Source organism: Urocampus carinirostris, chromosome 15 (assembly GCF_059441175.1).
Source record: "Urocampus carinirostris isolate Australia breed hairy pipefish chromosome 15, RoL_Ucar_1.0, whole genome shotgun sequence".
Classification (NCBI taxonomy): Eukaryota; Metazoa; Chordata; class Actinopteri; order Syngnathiformes; family Syngnathidae; genus Urocampus; species Urocampus carinirostris.
The window spans coordinates 21,934,008-21,948,993 of NC_142363.1; the positions used below are offsets into that span (position 1 = coordinate 21,934,008).

The window sequence follows — 14,986 nt, forward strand, 5'->3', positions numbered from 1 at the left end:
CACAATAATAAAATTAAACATTTGCACCACTATGCCATTTTTTCAGTTTTTATTAGAAAAAATATGTTATTGAAAAATAAGTAACTAATAACAATAAATGAAATGAGTGAATAGCAATTGCAGATATCAATATCTATGTCTTTGTTCAAGTATCGTTCAGGTATTTTACTTGCTTATACTCCTATTACTTACATTCAATAAATGTAATCATGAAAATATTTTGTTATCATTAAAAAGTACTTATTTAAAGTATTTAAAATACCAATTCTATCGGTTTTGAGTGCAGTATTGAGGACCGCTCAAGATTTAAGTATCAGTATTGGTATCTTCCTAGAAAATACAACCCGGCCCGTAGGTATTAAAACCCCGACCAGCCCAAGCCTGACCAACTATTTTGATTTAAGGAACCGAGCCTGAAGGACACCTGAATTTTCATATTTTATTCGCGAAGATTTTTCTTGAGGAGAATGGTTTCTCTCTCCCTGCCCTTTTTTTCTATGATCACCTGTCATTACTCTTTGTTTGAATTTCTTTGTGGAGTATTGGCGTGATCGATCCTGAGTCCGTGTCCATGCTGAGTGCGAGAGAGAAGCCCGGCCTGAAACCAAACTTAATTGTGGACATTTTAGGCCCGGAATTCGGGGAGGACTTGAGTCTGGCTCAGGCTTAAGCTTACCTCTAATCTAATTTATATTAGAAATTTTTATCATTCTGTTTTTTTTGTTGTTGTTGCATGTTTCTGAAAATGAGTATATATTTTAAACTTAAAATATTATGGGGGCAGGTGGACTAGGGGGTCAAATTAACATTTCGTGGTTCACTTTGTTTTGGTTATCAGACCGATAACCATTTGGTAATTTTTCTATAATTATCGTCCCGAGTTATGATACCAATCTGATATCATTGCATCTGACAGTAGCACATTTTCTTTTGCAGATGATTATAACCAGTTGTGCCCTCACGGCAGCGGATCCATCCCCCTTCCTGCTTCTTCGACACAAAATTTGGCAGAGCAGCGACTCTACATAGGTACTGATTTCATTAGCATCACACTTTTAAAATGGCCTCCTCAAATATCACAGGGAATATTTTATTTTTAACCTTCTTCCACTTTAAAAGCAAAATAACCATGTGGCCTTAATGCTATAATTACAGTCTCTGTAGCCAATCTTGCCTGAAACAGCTTTTTTATGTATTTGCTCATAAGTGTTATCTCTTTTCTTTTTTATTTCTTTTTTAATTCCTCAGATGCAAACGAGTGTGAAATGTTTGGATCGGATATTTGTAAGAACGGGCAGTGTGTCAATCTCTTTTCCACGTACACATGCTACTGCCGCTCCGGGTTCTACTACGACAGCGTTCGACTTGAGTGTCTCGGTGAGAAAATATCAATTTTTTTCATGTTGGAAATTCTTAGCAAGGTCAATCTTCAAGATGATCAATCTCACGTGTTTCGTTCCATTGTTCTGACTGCTTCATTGCTGCCACATGTCTCGTCAAATTCTTCGCTTTCAGTTTGAACTTTAAATAAAGCCAGCATTGACTATTTTGCTTATATAAAAACAAAAAATGTGAACACGGTTCACGGATCCCTTAACCACCTGGGTCATCAGGGCAGCATTTCCAGCGCTCTCCAGGCCGTTTTTTGGGGGGTATGGGTTTACTCCTCCAAATGTTTTCCATTGTTGCCAGTAGCAGGACAAGCTTTCTGATCTGACTCCGATTACAGCACCTTCATCCTCTGGTCTCTGTTGTTTTTCGGTGTAAAGCGTCATCCTGCTCTTCATAGATAGCCCCAAATAAATCAGATTATATTAGGAAAAGAAACTTCTTATTCTGAAAATATTTTTTGACATTTTTCTTTTTTTTGTTTATTTCTGAAAAATAAGAAAATATTTTGTCTGTATATCTATAATCGAATATGTTAGAATAAAAAAGTAATCAAAAAGAAAACCAATATAAAAAAAGTAAAAGTAAATTCAGCAAAACTTTATGAAAATGTATCTCCCATTTTAAGAATTGATTCTTTTTACCTTAATACCAGGAAATTAATATTTAAAAATGTATCATACAAGACATTTCAATTCAACTTCATAATAACGAGAGTCATCACATGCAGACACATATCACAAAAATGTGTACAAGTTGTATATTTTTAATCCTCTAGGTAAATGACAGATATTAGTACGACTTCATCTATACGGCTTCCCTGTGGCCAGAACGGGCACAGGTGGAGGGGCAAGAGGAGTACCTAGTTCACCGCAAACAAAAACGTTGATAGATGAGAAACAGATTCTGTACAACTTTGAACTTTGGAGGAGCTGGGAATCGAACCTGCTACCTCTTGATCCCAAGATGAGCACTCTACCTCCTAAATCAAATTCAACCTTTTTTTTTAATGCCATGTATTGTATTGTATTTATTCAGCTAGTATATACCATAAACATGTTATATACAAGAAATCATTTGACACGCGAACCTCTCAACGTGACGCGTCGCCTTCGATCGGCGCCGGGTTTTTAGACCCAACTGCTGTGTGGGGAGTCATTAGGTGAGCAAACCCCCCAATTCCAACCCTTAATGCCGAGCGCCAAGCAGGGAGGCAATGGGTACCAATATTGTAAGTCTTAGGTATGACTCGGCCGCGGCTTGAACCAGCGACCTCCCAGTCTCGGAGCAGGCGCCTTACCATCTAGGCTTACCGAGCTGGTCCAATTTTAGTTATAGTATCTGTTTGTTTGTTTTACAAGTTGAAAACGAACTTTCAGTTTGATCCTTAAATAAATAAAGCTGGTTCTATATGATTTATTTCATAATTGATTATTTTATCAAATGAGAATGTGTGACACTTTTCAGACAACTCAATGTGCTGTCTGAGAACTTGAATAGACAATACGATTCAATACATTTGAGAAGTGGAAATCGTTTTTGATTTAGGTCACGGATTGTAATTAGGGTGGAATGTTGGGTCCTGAAGTGAGTTGAACCATTAAAGAAATAAATACTATTATGAGATGGTACAGACTAACCATGTGAGGAAACTTGCGGGAGGGTCATCCACACAGGTAGGGATGGCAGTAGACAGTCACAGTGAAGATTGAGAAAATTAGTAGTTGGTGATGATTTTTGCTCCTCAGAGTCACTGACAATGCGGCTTTTTTTAGATTATGACGAATGCGAATATGGAAACGCCTGCATAAATGGCGCCTGCGTGAACACGGCAGGTTCCTTCAACTGTTTCTGCAGTCCGCCGCTCGTGCTGGACAGCACGAGCCGGCGTTGCGTAAGCGCAAACGCATCGGAAGGTATGTAGTCCAAATACTCGAGTTTAAAACATTCTTGATTCAATTCCCATCACTTTTTTTTTTAAAGAAACGGCGGAGTCTAACGTTGACGTGCACATGGACATCTGCTGGCAACGTTTAGAAGGAGACAACATGTGCTCGGAACCCTTGCAAGGTCGTAGGACGACCTACACAGAATGCTGCTGCCTTTATGGAATCGCCTGGAGTGGACAGTGTGCTTTTTGTCCTAGGAAAGACTCAGGTGAGAAAGAAAAGTTTTGAGTAAGTAAATGCATCTTTGATTCGATAAATGGAGGGAAACATTGTGATAATGTGTTTTGTATATGTCTTTTGCATCTAACAGGGCATACGTCTTCACAATATACATCAGAAGAGACATTTAGATTTTGAATATATTGCTTGTTTTTCTCAACCAACTAACTTCACATCACAAAATGAACACATGACCTGTAAAGAAAAAGGCACAAAAGGTTGAAGCCAAAGGCTTATAGAAGACCAGTCCCCAAAATAGCTGTGGATGCTTCATCTATCAATCATTTAAAGCTATTTACAGATGTTACCCGAGAATTACTTTAGTAAATAATTATAAACACTAGTAGGTGCATAAAATTAAATTATTTTGATCCATAGATTTGTTGTTTTTTTTAAGTTGACATGTATCTTGTTTAACATCCATTTTGATCCTGATGATTTTATTTTGACAATATGAATTCAAGGCATATCTGGAAGTATTTTTTTCAGTGTATTAGGGGTGTAACAGTGCTAAAGTAAAATTTTAGTTTGGTTTCTTGGGGCTTGGAATATTTTCATACCAAAAACTGAATGAGAAACCCATCTTAAAATAAGTTTCAATTCAAGAGTATAAAAACATACAAAAATCCCTATTCTAAATTCCTATATTACTATTATATATAATTTTTGCTGTTAACCTAAAAAAGAAGATCTCTTTCTTAACCACATATTGTAATTGTAAAAAGCATCGATTATCATTTGCCAATCAGTCTTATTTGATGCATTTTGTGTATTTTTTTCTTCCCTAGGGCCATCATTAGCATAATGAGCTCACAAATCTGTGAAAACATATACTGCAGGGGTCTCAGGCTGAAAGCTACCTTTTGTTACTAATTAGCGCAAAGTTTAATATGCATTTCTAAAATAACAACTTATGTTATTACTGTTTATTAACAGGTTAACTATTGGAAGTAGAGCTAAATAGACTCTTGTTAACCACTCAATAAATCATTTTACTAGAAAATCACAATGTTCCAGCACTGGTGAGCTATTTTCAGAACAAGTCTGCGGGCCCCTCAGCCTAGGGGGCACCACAATGGAGATCCTGATATACATTATCTCTCGACTTTTTTTTTTTTTGCTGTTAAATTATGTTGCGCTAAACTGAAAATATATACCTTGCGTCTTACTTGGATATTTTTGTTGCTGCTATACGTATTGAATCTCTTTTCAGTGCACTCTTGTTACGATGCACTGTTTTATTTCATTGCACTACTATTATAACTTAGTCCAGTCTCAAAGCACTACGTTGTAAATATATTTGCCTATTTATCCTGACAGTCTTTTATCCTTTTCTCTTTAGAGTCTTTATTCACCTTTACCCTGCAGTGCCATGTCTGATCCCGCTATATATGATGTTTCACAACGTTGATATCAATGACAATAAATTCAAATCAATTCGATCATGTTCTAAACAGGAAATTAGCAAAGATTTTAGCACTTCAGATTTTAATGTTTAAAGCCAAAACATACCCAAATATGAAACTGATTGTCTATAGTAACAGACATAATTATTTTATGGTTTGCCCATTTTTTCTGTTTTTTTTTTGTTAGAGGACTACGCTATCATGTGCAACCTTCCTGTAAGAGGCGCCTCAGACAGCCTTCGAGAGCGTCCAGGCTACGAATACGGCGTTGACGGACCCGACGACCCCGCGGAACCTTTTGTCCCTCCCTACTGGGACAACTATGGTGGCCCAGCAGGACCATATGAAGTCCCTGATAGTGTCCCACTTTTCAATGACAACGATTACAACGTCCGTCAACCGCCGATGCGAGTCCCTATCCATCGACCACGTGAGCACCAACTTCGGCCGGTGGATTCCTTCTCTGGTACGAGTCCCGCTGAGAAATTGTCTTCCTAGTAGACAGAATTCATTACAGTATTCCCTCGTTTTTAGCCGGGGTTGCGTTACGAAAGGTCCCAGGTTAGTCAAAATCTGCCAAGTAGAAACATCTATTTACCAACCCAATTTACAGGCTTAAGTATTTGTTAAACAAATAAAAGTACTGTACTTTATTAACATTTTTTTTTCCAAATTATACTTTACTTATGATATTTTGTCACCATCATCTAGATGTTATGGAAAACTTAATTTGCCTTCCTGTTTGCAGCCCAAAATGTTGAAAGAGCCACAGGGGACAAAGAAAAACAAATTAATACGTCTCAAGCGGCAAAATATTTAACAGCCTTTTAAAGGAAGGAAAAGACATACTACAATTGATTCGAAAATGTTAAGAATGTGTCTTCATGTCCTCCTACAGAAACCATCCCTTTTTTGATTCAAACATTTTTGAAAGAGCGCCAGGTCAACAAGTTCACATTTGTTGGCGATAGAAAGTCTCGTCCACTCCCTTTTGGTGTTTTTGTTAGTCCATAGTGTTTTTTTAGATTGATGGCTTTCAGAGAAACTTGAAACTGAAAAGTATTTGCGCATACACAATGTAGGTTTGTCAAGCTGTTTTTCACTGAGAACAACTCAGATCTTAATGTCATTGAAACACAAGCAAACACAAGCAGAAAAAGAGTGAGGCAACTGTTTAGCCCATCAGAATGCACAACAAAATAAAAATCGGCAAAGTAGTCAAACCGCATTCCAGCAAGGGATTACTGTATTTGAAACTGTGTTTTCAGAGCGCTACGAAGGCTTCGAGGGTCTTCAAGCGGAGGAATGCGGCATCCTTAACGGCTGTGAGAACGGACGCTGCGTTCGCGTGAGAGAAGGCTACACCTGCGACTGCTTCGACGGGTACCAGTTGGATCTGAACAAAATGGCCTGCTTAGGTATGTGCTGGCTTTTTGCAAGAACTGATTTGGAACCCGGCTTTTTGCGACATTGGGTTTGATAAACGGGCTGTCATAACTTTCAAGGTATAGCTAAACTCTGCTAATTTGTACTTACTCATGTACTGTAACACTGCAAGATATAAATTATCTAGGGACAAAGAATTATAATGAGCAAAATTAAAGCAATCTTCACCAAGTATAGATGACGGCAAAGAACTTTGTTTTACAAAGTTATGGTCTGGAGGACACCTTCCCTAACATTAAAATAATTCATTGGAACCATTTTGTCACTAGATAGTGAAAAAAAATTGTATTTGAGGGATAAATATATCAGTAACTTAAAAGTATCAAATAATAGAGGTAGTTTCCCAGAATTTTGTAAAAGATAGCTAGCTGGGTTGAAAAAAATCCGTACTGAACAGATTTTCCTTTACATAATCCTAGATTGATTTAAGAACTATGATTGATTTTTTCTTTTCATGTTAACTTATATTGGTATATTCGTATCTTAATATCTTTCTTTTTTTCGGGGATCTCAGTATATCTGATCCATCATCATTTTTCATAGCATGATTTATCCCTTTTTTGGTTCGTGCATTTGTGTTTGTACTTGTGCTCTTTAGCATCAATCTTTAAAAAACTAGGGACATTCCCATGTGTTTTTGACTCATAGCTGACTCAAGTGGTCAGGAAACCAGCAGAGGCGAAAGGCTGATGTAGTAATGTGATGCTTCCTGACATACCCATTCAATTCAGCGTTCTGAAAAATGCAAAGAAAAAAATAAAATAAGCATTTATTTTTAAATTTACAGCTCAAAGGAATCTTTGCTGATTGCTGTGGGATATATTTTCCAATTTATATTTTACTTATTGACAGTGGAAGTTATGTACCATTATATTGTCTGAACAGTTATTTTTTCCATTTTATTCATTTCAGAATTGTTAGGTTTTTTTCAGGTCCTTTATATTAAGAAAATCTTTATTTTCTTTATTATAACCATATTATTAACATCATTTTTACTATTGCAATGCAGCTATAACAGCACGATATGCAACAAATCATTTTGTTTAAAATATGTAGAACAGAAAGAGGAACAAAAATAGTATGTAAATCACATACCTACATCGGGATGAAAATGAACATAGAGACCCTAAACAAGTTGACCTAAAAAGTTTGAAAATGTAGGTCATAAATTGCACAGATCAGACTTTGCTGATCCTCTCCCGCGGTGTCTCACCCTTGCGGAGCCATTCTTGGGATTTATCGCAGTAAGACCACTTTCCACGCGGCTCAAGAAGAAGCTTTGCCTTCAACAACCTTACCTTAACTTGTTTTACGGTCATCTTATGAAAAGCTCACGACTCCCCTGCAGCGTTGTCTGCTCGCTGTCAAAAGTCAGGCATCGAATCCCCCTGCTTCTAAATATATTAGTCCAGGTTTTTATGCAGTGATACCTTTGCTTACTACTCGTTCCCGGATAGTGCTCGCATCTAGAATTGCTTGTGTCCTGAACAAATTTTCCACTCAATACACACTACATAACTGAAAACCAATTAATCAGTTTCCGGCCTCCCAAATGCATCCAAGTCGACCGTAAATAGCTATAAAACCATCTTCCTGATCACTAAAAACACACTTAAATAGTATTTCAACGCAGATATACAGTAATAAAATGCATCAGATGATAATAAAATGACTTTAAGGCCCCCAAAAGGTGGCCAGTCTCAGATATGCCTTTTTTTTTACACTAACTTAAAAGCCGGCATCTCCGAGTCGCCACTTCACCGTAGATGTAGACACTGGTGTTCTATTTCCCAACCCCTGCCGCCTCCACTGGTGTGTTTGGCCCCTGAGGTGCCCGATTCTGCGCCGAATGGCTGTACTGACCGGGTTAGGCACACCATCCTTAATACCAGGGCGCCGTCTACTCAGCTGCAGTACGACAACAGGTGGATGCTGTTTACGTCATGGTGTAGGGGCCGTGATCTGGACGCAGTGTCTTGCTTGATGCCCGCCATTCTGGACTTCCTGCAGTCCCCTCCTCAATGGGGGCTGGGTTTAGTCTACTCTGAGGGTGTACGTGGCCGTTATCTCGGCCGGACATTCTCAGGTCGAGGGTATCTCTGTGGGGGGCCGTGGCCTGGTGTCCTTGTTTCTCAGGCGCTCAGCGGCTTCATCCCCATACTGTTCCTCGCGTCCTGTCCTGGGGTCTACAACTGGTGCTTTATGGCCTGTGTCTGCCTCCTTTTGAGCAGCTTGCTCAGGCAGACTTCTTGTGTGTTTCCTGAAAAACTGCGCTCTTGCTCACCTTGGCTTCTGCCAGGCAAGTTGGCGACCTTCTTGCCTTGTCCGTTTGCCCCGCCTGCCCTCGGTGGTACTCGGACGGACATGGCGTCTTGTTGTGGCCGAATGCTGCCTTCATCCCCGAGGTGCTTTCTGGTTCCTGTTCTAACAGGTTGTTGTTGCTTGCGCATTACGCTTCTTCTCCAGGTGAGGACGGAGGCAGGCCAGAGCTCTAGTACACAGTAGTTACATTGATGGTGGGTTTTCGTTTTTTGGGTCAACTTTTTGTTTGTTATGGTGGCTTGTCTCGGGGTTCTGCCTTGTCTAGACAGCATCCTTCCGACTGGATTGTGGAGGCCATTCGCTGGTCCTATGCAAATTGCTAGGTTCTAGAGCATTGATGTGGCCTCTCCCACATTGTTCGGCGTCGTCTTTGGTCCAGCCGAGGCTTCTCAATAAGGTTTGTTTCTGGTTTCCTCGTGACTACGGCCCTTTTGGTTGGTAAGGACAAAACAGAACAAAAGTTTTGAATGAAACTACGGTTTTATGAGTCCTGTAGCACCGCCAGGGCGTCTTGTCACTCGAAATCCTCGTGTTCTTACATTCGTAGACATTTCTAAAGATCAAAAGTGGTACGAGTGAATGATTTAGTATGCATTTCTCAAACTGCGCCTGTGCAAAGGTAACATTCAATGCTTGAAACACCTCCCCTGGCGGTCGTACGAGACTCATAGAACTATAGTTACAGTGGTAACTTTGGTTTTCACGGGTACTGTTTAACAAAGCAGCTAGTTGAGGACCTGTAATACGTCAGTTTCTCAAACTAGAGACTAATGTACCTGCTTGGTTGTGCCTCCCAATTCTCTTTGTTCTCTAAAGCAGGGTTCCTAATTGGTGGGTCGGGACACAAAAGACGGTCGCAGACCCATTTTCAGTGGGTAATAAATTCAGTATTTGCCTCACTGTGACTCATTTCGGTAGATCAGGTCTTTTTTTACGTGAACATACTCTATGAATTAATATATTCTATTTCTGCACAATCCTTTCAACGTTGTTTTCTTGATCTGAGTTGCAACTTGTCATTAGGGTGGAATTTGGGGTCATAAAGTGAGATCACTTGAGAACCCCTGCTCTTAATAAAGTAGGAATCTTTAGTTTCTTGCAATTTCTCGCATTGAACAGCCATAATTTTTCAGAACAATAATAGACTGTCAATTTTCTCATGAAAGTTTTCTTTTTCTGGCCATTCTGAAAGTTGAATCACACCTAGAAATGTGATGCTCCACAAACTCAACTAGCCCAAAGGTCAGTTTTATAGCTTCTCTAACCTGTTAAACTATTTTAAGCTGTGCTAACATAACACGCAAAGGGTTTCTGAATATCCATTAGCAATTAGCAAACACAATGTACTATTAGAACGCTGGTGGGCTGGTTGCTGGAAGTGCATTAAAAAAAAGACATTTGCAGCTAAAATAGTAATTTACCCCGTTAACAATGTATTAGGTGTATTTCGAATCAGTTGAATCTTATCGTAATTGATATAAACTACTTGTCCTTCAAAAAGGACATTTCTAAACGATCCCAAACATTTGAACAATAGTGCATGTCAGGGTATTACTGGATTTCAGCTGTGCTGACAATATTTTCCCGGCTCTCCCGCAGACATCAACGAGTGCGAAGACATCAGTGACAAAGTGCCTTTGTGTCAAAACGCCCGCTGCAGCAACACGGAGGGATCGTACAAGTGCACTTGTTCGCCGGGCTTCGTGGCCTCCTCCAAGCCTCACAAATGCATTCCGGCTATCCCGCCGGCCGACTTCAGGGAAACAGGCCCTTGAGGGCCCCGTTGAACTCAGGACCCTCGGTGGCGTGATGCCCAAAATGTCCAGACTCCGACTCCCTTTGCAGGACTCACATTCGGCTCATGGCTCAGTTTTTGATGCAGAAGAGCGTGCAAGACATAACAAGGGATTCTGTGGACTGAGGGTTTTTTTTGGGACGCCCAACAATCCTACAGAAATTATTGGTTCAATTTGCTATATATATATATATATATATATATATATATATATTAGGATTGTTATTTATTTCAGGTCACTTCTAGATTGGTTTCCCAAGGAACTTAGGTCAGTATTTGGTGACACCTATTCACAATTTATAATCTCACTCATGTATTTGTTTCTATGATGGTCAATCATTTCAAAAGTTCATGTTAAGAAAAATGGTAAATGGTAAATGATCTGCATTTATATAATGCTTTTCAAGTCGATGAAGACCTCGCAAAGCGCTTTACAATGTGCTTCACTCACACACCAATAGGGAGTCAGCCATGCAAGACGCCTACCTGCTTATTGGGGGCATTAGGGATTCAGTGTCTTGCCCTAGGACACAATAGACCATTTTCCCACTGGGACATCATTTTGCTCATTTTAAACATATATTTTTTTTAATTTTCCAATTTATAATTTTTTTAGATTTTGTGAGACATGGTAGGATTTTTTTTCGTAAGATAAGAAAAATAATATTTATATTATTACTGTTATTATTTTAACATATTTTATGAGAAAACAAGTTTCTAAATGATTAATTGGGACCAGTACCGCCTGCGATATGCAAAACTCTGCTACCCCATTCCTTTTATTCTTAACGTGCGTTCTGCCGGCCCCTGCACACAGCAATCGACGACCAGGGATAATGGATCAAGATGCTCTTCATTTTTGGTGTAAAGGACAAAATTGCGTTTTGACGGTCCTCTTTTGCGGCAATATTGGATCGGGGGATAATGGATCTCGGTCACACAAGTGCAGTTGACTTTTTGGTTGACAGAATGGAATAAAAGAGCCGTTAGGCCCCACAAAAATGCACTCAATTGAACCCCGATCGCAAATTGCTTAATATTTTTAAAACCGTGACGCAAAATTGACGGATTATTTTTTTTTTTTTCTATTTTTCTAGGAAAGCGAAGATAAAGTTTAAAAAATGAGCAAAATGATCTCATGCAGTTACATTTTGCCAGCTGACATCTAATGGAAATAAGGAAAAACAATAGCTTGTGCAGAAAGATAAACAAAACAACTGTTTGGGGATAGGATCCACAACTCCTATGGATAGGTATTAACAGATGACACTTTATTATTTTTCAGTTCACTTATTGTCTCCTCCTTCAGATGGCGCCGAAGAATATTGTGTGCAATGTGCAGACCAAGAGCTAGAAAGACAATACAACCAAACATTCAAAAAATGAACTAAGTACTCAAGTTGTACGTATATGAGGATCTGATCCTTCTAAAGGTGCAATACTTGCCTTAATTTGTTTTAACCTTTTTTTTACAATGAAATAAAATCAGACTAACTGTATTAACTTATTTTATTCTGTTGACAAAGTAGCAAGCTTCTCGAAGCAGGATGCTACATTTTAGAATTTGTGTCTAAGATAACGCTTGACGAATCAAATATTCCCATTTTTTTTGTGTGTGTGTAAAAAAGGTTGCTATTATGTACGCTATTCAATCAAACGATTCATCCCTATTATATTTGTTAAGCAGGGGTCACCAACCTTTTTAAAGCTTTTTTTCGTTACTGATTAGCGCTAAGGGCTACCAAGTTTGATCATGTTATTACTATGTTGTTACTATGGTATTACTATATTATTAGAAGGTTGTAATTAATGAGAAAGGTTGAAGTAGACTCAGAAAACCACTGAAACATCTGTTTTTCATAAGGGCATGAAGTGATTTGCATATATCAATTATAGGCTTGTTTATGAAATATATAAATTGGAAAAATGATCATGGATTTAAAGCATGGTTGTCAAACATATGGCCCAAGGGCCGGATCGGTGTTGGCAACATATAATCAGCACGCCGGCAGAAGTGTCAAAAAATGACCTAGTTTTAAAAATGTCCTTTTCACACTATTTACAACTTTTTCTATACCTTTCAGTATATTTTTCACTTTCTTTACATTTCATTTGTTCGTACTTTTTCTACATGTGCATACATTTTCATGCTTTTCAATGTGTTTGAATACTTTAAGAAATGTTCCTTCCTTTGTCACTTTTTTACATTTCATTTTTTAGTACTTTTCATTACATTTCCGTACTTTACAACTTTTTAATATTATTTCTATACATTTCAGTATGTTCTCATACTCTTCAGCTCTTCCCAGTACTTTTTCATACTTTTCAGTGCTCTTTGAGTACTTTTCAGGATATTTTCCTACTATTTGAAACGTTTTTATGCTTTTCAGTACGTTTTTCACTTTTTATGTTTTCGTTTTAGTAAATTATCTTACTTTTTCTATTCTTCTATAATTTTCAGTGCTCTTTGAGTACTGTTTGCTACTTTTTCCTACTATTTTGTATATTTTCATACATTTTGGTCATTTTCAACATGATTTAATACCCATAGAACTTTTTCATCATTTTCAGTACAGTACATATGTCCCTTTTTTACTTTTTATTTCCAGTACTTTTGGTGTTTTTTTTCATACACTACAGCAGTTTTTTTATATATATACTTTTTTCATACATAGTACATTTGTATAGTTTTCACTACTTTTTCATACTTTACACTAGTTTTTGTCAAGTATTGTTTGTATAGCCCTTAATCACAAGGGGTCTCAAAGGTCTGCACAGATTATTGCAAACTATAATGACAGCATCCCCTGATCTAAAACCTATATTAGGGCAAGGAAAAACTCAAAAACCTCAACATGAGGAAAATGAAGAAACCTTGAGAAGGAATTGCACATGAAGTAAAGGTTGACCAGGCTGCAATGGATGTAGCATTAACAAACAATACACAGTTTCACTTTAACATACTTTTTAATACTTTTTCATACGTTTTAAGTTTTTTTTTTTAACCATTTGGCCCCTTAACAAAAAATGAGTTTGACACCTCTGTTTTAAGACACTGATCATGTCAATGACTTCCATTGCATGTTAGAACTTAAATTTCCTAGAAAATCACAATACGTTTTTTTGGAACCGGGCTACTCACGTGTTCTTAGGAGTTTACCTGTAGGCACCACGTTGGTGACCCCTGTTGGAAAGGGGTGGTATATTTTGTACAGTTCTTTTACTGTTGTTAAATTTCATTTTATTGCTTCAAACATAACACGATCATCAAGTTCAGTTTCACACCAGAATTCAAACCCCTGCCTTTAAATAACTTTGTAGATTTACACATCTATCAAAAAAAAAAAAAGATATATTTTTTGAAAACTATTCTTTCATGTGTGAGAAGAGCGGCTGACACTGTACCAGAGGAAGTGTGTGTATAACCTGCCCTGTGGAGCAGAATATGAATTATATATTTTTAAGAAGTGACAGCACTATCCTTAATCTGATGGCAGACATTTTCCATTTCACTATGACGCTTTTTTAAAAAAAAATTATATGCACCGATTTTTGTATGTTTCAAATTTAGGACTGAATATTATTGTTGACATTATTTCTTTTGGTTGTTCTTTTTCCTGAGTCATGAATGTATCATAACCTACTTGTTAGATTTTATTTGACTTTTTCTTCTGGGGAGTTCAGGTTCAATATATTGATTTGTCTATCTGGCACCCGGCAGAACCAAATCCCGGCATCATATAAATATAAACGTCTCACTCCAAACTCCTTTTAACTATAGATGAACTTTAAAAACTGCGATTTCGCCAATGTTTTCATGCGATGTGCACTGTACTTTGGTTGTGCTGCTCCGAATATCACCTGAACCAGACAGTAAGTCGAACCATTTAGGTCAAAGTTGGAATATTTTGAGGCCCCTGTAAAAAATACCCACAAATGACCTAACGAGACTGTTTTCCTGTTTGTGCTGGCGGTCATTGGAAATATCACAATCATTCTTTTTGTTTACCTCTTGACTGTAATCACTGTCAGTCAAATAAAAAACGTTAAACAAGGAGACATTTGTTGAGTGTGATCATGTTTTTCTTCATTTATATATATGTTTATGGATGATAGCTAGATAGATGATTGGATAGGTGGGTAGATAGATAGATATATAGATAAGTGGGTGGGAAGGTAGGTCCATACGCAGGCTTGAGGAGTAACAGAATACTAGTTACGTAATCAGGATACCAAAAGAATGAAACGTAATTGTATTCTATTTCCATCCATCCATTATCTGCACCGCTTATCCTCAGTAGGGTTGCAGGGGTGCTGGAGCCCATCCCAGCTATCTTTGGGCAGTGGGCAGGTGACATCCTTAACTGGTTGCCAGCCAGTCACAGGGCACGCAGAGATGGACAACTCACTTGCTCATTCACACCTAGGGACAATTAGGATCGACCAATTAACCTGACATG

At 38.1% G+C, this 14,986-nt stretch overlaps 1 protein-coding gene across 1 annotated transcript in view; it reads left to right on the forward strand.

The window, feature by feature from the left end:
• LOC148351833 (latent-transforming growth factor beta-binding protein 2-like) overlaps positions 1-14,583 on the forward strand; it is a 151,868-nt gene extending 137,285 nt beyond the window's left edge. Inside the window, exons 35-41 of the mRNA XM_088353965.1 lie at positions 937-1,029; positions 1,249-1,377; positions 3,165-3,305; positions 3,373-3,546; positions 5,151-5,429; positions 6,232-6,381; positions 10,331-14,583. Of these exons, the coding sequence (XP_088210091.1) occupies positions 937-1,029; positions 1,249-1,377; positions 3,165-3,305; positions 3,373-3,546; positions 5,151-5,429; positions 6,232-6,381; positions 10,331-10,506 (1,142 nt within the window). The 3' untranslated portion in view covers positions 10,507-14,583. The remainder of the gene's footprint in view (positions 1-936; positions 1,030-1,248; positions 1,378-3,164; positions 3,306-3,372; positions 3,547-5,150; positions 5,430-6,231; positions 6,382-10,330) is intronic.
• Positions 14,584-14,986: the final 403 nt, after the last annotated feature.